General features: G+C 37.5%; 1 protein-coding gene across 1 annotated transcript in view; it reads right to left on the bottom strand.

Annotated features, from left to right (window-relative positions):
• The window catches only part of NUDCD1 (NudC domain containing 1), a gene marked incomplete in the record, with an annotated part of 83980 nt that overhangs the window by 35658 nt on the left and 39571 nt on the right, over nt 1-8751 (bottom strand). The window contains 1 exon segment of the mRNA XM_072410735.1: nt 4713-4892. Coding sequence (XP_072266836.1) covers nt 4713-4892 — 180 coding nt within the window.

The following is an 8751-nucleotide window of genomic DNA, read 5'->3' as shown; positions in this document are numbered from 1 at the left end:
TCTTTTTTTTTCTAGATTTTCCTCCTTTAAAATTGGGTGCGTCTTATATTCCGGAGCGTCTTATACGGCGAAAAATACGGTAACTGTAATGGTGCCATTTCTTTTTTTATTTTTTAAAATATTGATTGCAAAGAAAACCAAAATCCTGAAAAGGACTATTTTTCTTCTCATCTCTTCCCAAGAAAAACCTATAACTTGAAACTATATTAAAGGAAATCAATACCATAATGGATTAAAAAGACTATGCAGGAACAGACCATAAAAAGCTATATGCACAAAACCAACACATCCAACGCATTAACCCTTACATTTCAAACCATCACACCCAAATGATTTCATAAGGCATTACATCTTCTGTAAGGACTTCTTTATCCAATGTAGTAAATCTAAACGCCACACACTTTCCAGATTACGTGCGAAGACGGAGGGATCTTCAATGAAATTGAATAGTACTGATTTGTTCTTCCCAGAATAAGAATCTTTTCTTGATACATGGCACTTATACCCATTACTACTTACCCCGATAAATAGCAGGGCAAGAGGTTACAATGTGAGAAAGTTTTCAATTTGAACTAATTCTTCAACATTAAATTACATTCACATAACCCAAGACTTATCATGAGCCTCAGTGGTGTAAATGTAAGCTTGTAGTTTGCACTGCAATTGCTGGCAACTCCTATCTGTCAAAACTGACTTGGGAAATTGCTCAGGTTAATAAAGGATGAAAAGGTGCGAAAGCTCAAATGGTTAAAGCAGACGTAAACTCGCATTTTTACTTTACATAAAAGTTTTTTTTTTGTTTTTTTTTTACTGCAGCACCCTTTCCCCTTTCTATCTTGATAACTGCGGCATCAAGTCTGAAAGGGAGTGCAGCCTGGCTGCTCCTTCTGATCAGGGGAAAGAGATGCTGATCTAACGCATGCGCAGTGAGATAGGCATTCTTTTTTTCCTTTTACAGTGGGCTGCGTCACCTGATCTCGCACCTGTGCAGTACGAGATCCAGTGACGTACCCAGACGGAAGAAGAAGGCCAAAGAGGACATGCCAGGACCAAGAACAATTCCAGGACAACGCAGGATCTGATCGAGGAAAAATCTAGCGCGAACGAGGGATCTGTGGAATTAAAGGTAAATATGATTTATTTTTCAGTTTAGATCCGCTTTAATCCTCAACCTCTGATATTTAGATCAGAGAGATTAGATCGAGCAGCAGTGGCAGTAGGCATGTGAAGGAATCTGTAGATTTCTATTAATACCCAACAGATTGGTCATCCTTCATTCAATCTCTGGACATCAGAAGTAAGGGAGGTAAGGTTTAGCCTAAATTCAGATCTGCATGCTCTATGATCTGCTGCATTGCCATTATTATTATAAATATTATTAAACAATTTTTATATAGCGCATTTAACGGTGTATTGCCATTTATTCTAGATGGCACCCAGATACTCATACACAGAATGAAAGTACCTGCATGGCAAAGAACAGATGGTAATGTATTTAATGCATTTAGGCTTCCTAAAAAAAATGCTGTAGCTAATGCTACATAAAAATAATAATTGGAAGTGTGTACGTAGCTTAAGAGTAGTCTTTTAAACTTGAAGGCATACAAACCTTTTTAATGTGGGCATGTGGACAAGGATATTTAGGGGATGTTTGAGCAATGAGCAATTCGTGCCGCTCAGGTCCATTTAGGTGACACCAATGATCTTTGGCTATCTATAAGGGTGAAATTCTTTCCAATGGCCAGCAATGCAAGAGACTTTCTTCCCACTAACGACCACACAAATATATTGGGAGCTGGGGAAACAGTCATTATAGCAGGGGTTCCGTGATTTCAATGGTTCCACCATGTTAAAAATGTGGAGAAAGTCTGTTCTATAGGGTATGCCTAACAATGTCTGCCACCTACATTTAGAACCTGAAACATGACACTTTCTGCATTAGTGCTTTTGGAGAAAGCATATCACAACCACTACATATACCCGACTTCTAATGTCAGAGCTATGCAGATAATTACTGAGAGTATCTTTAATTACTTGTGTAGTTTCTGAGCTGCAAGGGGAAAATAATCCAATATATTCAAATGCAAAAATATAAAATTTTTATCATGTTAAATGTCAGTGTTTCAAATTCCTAAAGGTACATTTACTTCTAACCTGTAAGTTCACAAATATGTATAAAATCACAGTAAAGTGTGGGCATCTAGTGGTACCTCTGTATGCACCTTGGTTAATACTCAAAATTGTTTCCTTGTACCCAAACAGTCTTTGAACCCTCGACACTAGAGTTCAGACTCCTGAAACTAAAGCAGGAGAGTTCTGAATTGAAAGTTTGCAGGGGATATGAGGATATGCAATGTCCCTTTTGCAAAAAAACATACTTACCTGTCTGATTGCTGTGTTCTTAAAAAAACACTGAGCTGTGAATACAGTTCAGAGTTATTGATGTGGGGTATTCTGACATCAGGGCACCTTCTAGGGCTGCTGGGACTAAATGAACTCCCATGACCATGCACTGGAGTTATGTCATCCTGACCTAGCCAATCAAGATAGCCAAAGATAGCTAAAGATCGGGAACCAAAAAGTGGAGCAGAAGATGGTAGGATTGGAGACAGAATGGGGACAGGGTGTATATTTTAAAAATTGTGATCAGGAAGGTATGTATTCTTGATGTAAAAGGGACATCGGTTTCTGCAAAAAAGAATCTGTCTAGTTGCATTTTGTTTTATATGTTAGTATTTAGTTATATTTCAAATCCTATCTACAGTGAAGCTTAGCCCTGACATTAAAGTGTCCATGTGGAAACCTTTTTGGGTCACAGTGTCTGGACCTGAGATAACTAGCATTTAATTATGTAATAAAAACAATTTGTATAAAAGTTTGAGATATCCCAGTAAATTGAGATTGTCCATTAAGGTACAAATTAACAAATCATAGAAGACAGACAGTCAAAACACCTAACTCCTGACAAATGAGATCAACCTTTTTGGGATCTTTCCATTGCTATTAACAGAGAAACATATTCCTGGAATGGAGTGACTGGCTCTATTTGATAATTTGATAATAAAAGTTAGACTGCAGTCCACCAAAACCATCAAAGAAAAGTTCCTGTTGCCCAAAACCAAACTTTTTTTCTTAATGAACTGAAAATTGGCCAATCAGAAAACTAAAATGAATAGATTATTGAATTGTCAAAATTAAAAGGCATGTGAAAAGGCTGTAGGCTTTTCAATGAATTTGTACCAGTAAATTGGAATATCGTGCATCAAAATGATCATTTTAGTACCATCGAACATTGATTTTACAGAACATCAAGAGAGAAGAGTGCTACCTATTTTCGGTCAGCAGTACTTTGAAAACAGTCACTTTTCACCTTCGGGGAGCATACAACTCTTATTGTTCTTCGATTCTTTGGTTATCCTACTCATTCTTGAAGACTCTTTATGTGTGGTTCTCTCTCTCTACTCTCTGTCATCAAAACTGCACAATTATGCTATGGTACTCTCTCCATTGTCTTTACTTTCCTGCCTTTTAAAGTTCTCTCCTAGTGTTCCCTCTCTAGCTTCTAGCTCTAGCTTTTTTCTTCACAGGATTTTACAGATTAGTGCAGTTACAGTAAAGATGGAAGAAAATTGGTTAAACACAATATGCTGTATTCTGTTTTGCTGCTTCTCCCGAATTTCCTCATTGGCACCCTTTGCTCCTTCCTTGTTATTTGAACAGCAGTGTGCCCCACTTCCATGTCCAATCTGCCTCCTCTATCAAACACTCTAGCAATAGCTCAACAGCATTTCTCAGGTCATGTTTCTAAATGCATTTTTCTAAATAGTCTAAATGCATGTTTCTAAATAGGACATTGCTGTTTACTGCAACATGAGTTAAAATGCCTAGTTTCCAATGAAAGACCTGGGTGGCAGGATTATCATGTGTTGTTGTAAATCTGAACAGCCAACTGAACAGAATTACTTGCCTTATATCTTCCTTCTGCAGACTTCTCATTACTGGACAGTCAGTCGAGCACCACCAACCCACCAATCTTTGTGTGCATCTTTGTGAGGGTCAGTGGTGCCCAAAAGTACAAGGATGCACACAATAGGCCGGATTTATTAAAGCTCTGCTAAATTTGCTATTTGTTAGCAAATATTTTCAGTACTGGACCAGATCTGTTCCAGGATTGCTGGATTACCAAGATTCACTGATGAAAGTGTATCCTCTCCAGCCTTGGACAGCTTTATTATATATCAGGCCCAATGAGATTGGTGTGTTGTTATTCTGTCTATTGCACCCCATGCTACTTAAGGATTAGACCCTTTACTATAAATTAGGGGGGATGAGGGGGTTACTATAAGCACACTTATTAGCTGATTAGAGTTCAAGTTTAATAAAAGCTGCGGATTTAAAGGTATTTTTCAGTTAAATTTTTAAAAGGCAAATGTGTTAAAGCTTAGTGATTGGGTTGGATCTACTTTAACTTTTGGCTTTGGCAGACTATCCTGATGCATAATACAGGTAGACTTTGGGAAATATGTAACATAGGTTGTGTCCTTTATAAATAAATTATTTTTTTTCAAAAGGTGGGGGTGATGAATGACAAATATTGCCTGCAGAAAAGGTATATTAGTATGTAGAGGATAGAAGCAATTTCATATGCATCAGCTCATATTGGAGTGAATTGATCCCAAGTCTGCAGCAGAAAATATCAGTTTAAATATTACCTTTCTTTTCATCCTGTTCCATGCTCTCCTCTTCAGCTTGATTTTGCTCATCTGCAATGAATCTGAAGGGCTTGTAGGAGATAATCATCAAGCCGTTTCCGTCCGGTTCAATAGCTGCGTAATGCGGGACAGATTTGCCGTAAAGCTTTCTACGTTTTAAAATTTCACATTTACAATGGTCTGTGAACACATAAAAAATGGAATTTAGTCTATACAGTTGAATACATTCCACTAAAATCAAACTAAACAAGCAATTATATCTACACATGGTTTAGGTAAATTGCTCAATTACCATACAGGTTTCGGAAACAAAACTCATTTAGATCTTAGGACTGAAGATAAATAGAACTTTGACCAATTATTTCACCAGCTGTGAAACAGTCAATGAATTCTGAAGAAGCAGACAAAGAATGTTAAGAAAACACCAGGACATCGAAACTATGAAGGATTTGAAAGAAAATGGTGACATGGGGGCTGTACTACGAATGCTGCATCCAGATGCTTCAGAGAAAATGCATGTTCTACCAGAATCTACATTGGCCACAGACTGAACCCGAAATTATGGAAAAGTACTATAGATACATAACAGCCTTTTCAATAAACATACATGTGTACTACTATGATAAAATATTATAAATAATAATATAATAATTAGTATATAATAATTAATATTATATATTAATAATTAGAAAAAAAAACTTTAGCATGGTCTCACAAGACTGAACTTTGCTATAAGCTTCCTTCTTCCAAATATTACATTTGGTCATTTAGGGAGCTTCTCAAAATTTTGAGCCAATAGGATGGGCGGCAGGCTTAATGATTTGGTCTGGCAATACACTAAACCAATGTTTCTCAACCAGGGTTCTATGGATCCCTAGGGTTCCTCCAGAGGTTGCCTGGGGTTCCTTGTGCAATGAGCAATTTCTGCCTCTTAGGTCAGTTTAAGTGACACCAATGATCTTTTTGCTATCTGTATGGGTGGCAGCTTTCCCAATGGCTAGCAATGTAAAAGGTATTCTTTTCACTGAGTAACATACTAATGTATAGTTGACATTCAAAAATCCGGCAAACTCGGGACGCTAGGAGTGCTGGATTTTCGAAAATTCCGGATTTTTGAAAGTTATACTTACCTCCATACACAGGCCAGACTTCCTCTCGCAGCACCTGTGGACATCTGGCACAGTTATAGGGAGGAGGCAGCAGGGACCTCTCAACATGTATTTAGTTTAGTAAGCAAGACCTAACAGCTGTTTCTGCAGAACAGCGCCATCAAAACATCAGTGACCAAACAGTGTACTGCAGTCCCTTTATTAAAAAAACGATCTGAAATTCATGCCTGAAAACTAAAGGAATTGGATTATCGATGGTCGGATTTTCAATTGTCAACTGTATTGTGAGCTGTGAATATGGAAATTTTAGCAGGGATTCTCTAAGACCTGAAAGTTATTTTAAGGGTTTCCCTATGTTAGAAAGGTAGAGAAATACTACAAAGTGTGGGGAGCTTTTCTTGATAAGAAAGGTCTAGCATTCTGGCAAAGCAGAGAACATTGAAAGCTGCTAAGATATGTGTAGCAATGTCTAGGAGCCCCCACTTCATATCAGTTAGCAGAGCTTTAAATAAAGAAATTTAGGCAAGGTTAATTGTTAAATTACTGAGAGAATACATAAGTTTCCATTGCGGCCCACTGCAGTTTATGGCTATCCAATTGCTTTATTTTTTTAATTTCTTTTAATTTTTTTTCTGAGATTTGGCCTAGAACTGCAGGTAAGCAATCCAGAAAAAGCCTGCTAACTAGTATTTTCAGAAGGCTGACAGTAAAAGCAGCCAAAAATTTGTCTTAGTAGCTGTTTCCTTTATGTTTAAAATTAAAATGTATGTGCTGTATTTCATCTTAATATCTCAAACTAGATAGATTCACACCTATCAGTCAAAATGTTATTACCCATTGGACCCATTGCTATACAGATTGCATCATTTATGAGAAGCAGGCATGGGTGGATGCTATCCTTTAGCACTAGAGGAATATGACAAATATAAAGTGTACTTAGCTTTAGATATAGTTTTTCGTGTTAAATGCATGCCAAGTAATGTGCACGACTACGGTCTCTAAAAGATTATTAATATTAACTAGTATTTATATAGCGAAGACATATTACGCAGTGCTGTACATAGTCATGTCACTAACCATCCCCCAAAGGAGCTTACAATCTAATGTCCCTATCATATTCATATGTCTTTAACACAGTCTAAGGTCAATTTGGGAGGAAGCCAATTAACCTAACTACATGCTTTTGGGATGTGGGAGGAAACTCACGCAAACACGCAGAGAACCAGCAAACTTCATGCAGATAGCGTCTTGGCTGAGATTAAAACCTGGGACCCAGCACTGCAAAAGTGAGAGTGTTAACCTCTGAGCCACCGTAGCCTATTTGCAGTTTACTACCACTGATAATACCTTCATTATTATTATTATTATTATATAGCGCCAACATATTACGCAGCGCTGTACATTCATCTGCTTTTCTCTCCAGCTACAGCTTAAAAAAATATTATATTGTTGTTATATACTCCTACTAGGCTTTTGTAGGCTTCTATAGGTTTGTGTTCAGCCTCTTGGAATCCATCTACTGCTGGAAGATGGAGAAGCATGCGCAAGGATCCAATGATAGCAAAAAGATTAACTCAATAGTCTTCTGATTCTTTTTGAATATTCAATCACAGGCTGGGGGAGGAATCTGGTCATCTGCTGTGTCAGGCATGAATGTAATGTTGCAGAACTACGGTCATGTAAAATATCTCATGTATGCACTTTATCTGTGTATTAGTTGTTTGCCCAGAGTTCAGCATCAGAAATACATTTATAGTGGATGAAAAGGGTGGGGAATTTTATCAACAAGAACAAATAGCTGCTGATTCTTTTGCCCTCCAAATTTCCAATCATTAAGATAGTGACAGTTCCCCTCCCTCTTTCTCTCTCTCTCTCGTTAACGTTGTAATCAGTATTTTCTCAGTCTTTAATTTTCTTCGTTAGGTTTTCAAGTGCCCTTCAGCCAAATTCGTTTTCAGGCAAGAATCACAAGAAGAGGCATTTCTCCAAAGGCAATAAAGAGTGACCATATTCAGAAAAAACTAAAGATACCAATAGCCGACTTGTATAAATATGAATTATGAGGAAACACACTGAATAATAAAGGAACATTATGTTATAGAAGCAGGGACAATGTCAAGTGATTACCTTGCCAAGTACAGACACATACTGCTATATTCTGACTTTTGGCCTACAACTCTTTAAAATAGCAAATTGTAAAGAAAGCTGCAAAAGATAAAACCACTTCAATGTGGATTTTAAAGTATGAACTCTGGGGCAAATATCTTCTAAACTGATTCATTAACCTTTATTTAAAAATAGGGGATGCTTGTGGACCCAACCTGTCCAGGTACAATAAAAGTTAATTTCTCAGAAGACTTTGGCAAAAAGAGGATTTCAGGAGCAAAAGGTACATCTTTTGTTTACTAACCAAATACCCATAGTTTGTCTCCACCCCAACAACTTACATGCAATTGGTCTGATGCATTAAAACTATGGACTATCATAGGAGACCCTGGGTAATCTAACAAACATGGAATGGATTTCCTAAAACCATTTTCTATTAGTTGGCAAATGTTTTTGATTCTGGACCAGATCCTCTTCAAGTTTGCTGGATCACCCGGGTTCCCTGATGATGATCTAACTTCTTTAGTCTCAGAGAGCTTTTACAAATCAGGCCCTATGACTGGCTTACTTTACTGGACAATGGCAACTTATTTTGACTACTGGTCTTCTTTTCCTATCCCACCTTCAATAAAGCATTCTAGCAATGGAAGAGTTCCATTGTTGAAGAGCTGGGATTATCGGTACCGGAGCTAGAGAAGCTGCTGAAGAAGACAGACAGGCAGGACTGTGATTAGGATGCCAGTCTCCTAGCACTGCCATAGTTACATATGCATATAGAACAAGATAAGAGAAAATAAATTAAAGGTTTTACACTTTTGGTAGAA

This window comes from Pyxicephalus adspersus, chromosome 5 (assembly GCF_032062135.1).
Source record: "Pyxicephalus adspersus chromosome 5, UCB_Pads_2.0, whole genome shotgun sequence".
Taxonomy (NCBI): domain Eukaryota; kingdom Metazoa; phylum Chordata; class Amphibia; order Anura; family Pyxicephalidae; genus Pyxicephalus; species Pyxicephalus adspersus.
The sequence above is the reverse complement of the archived record's forward strand: the minus strand, read 5'-3'. Positions and strand labels throughout refer to the sequence as shown.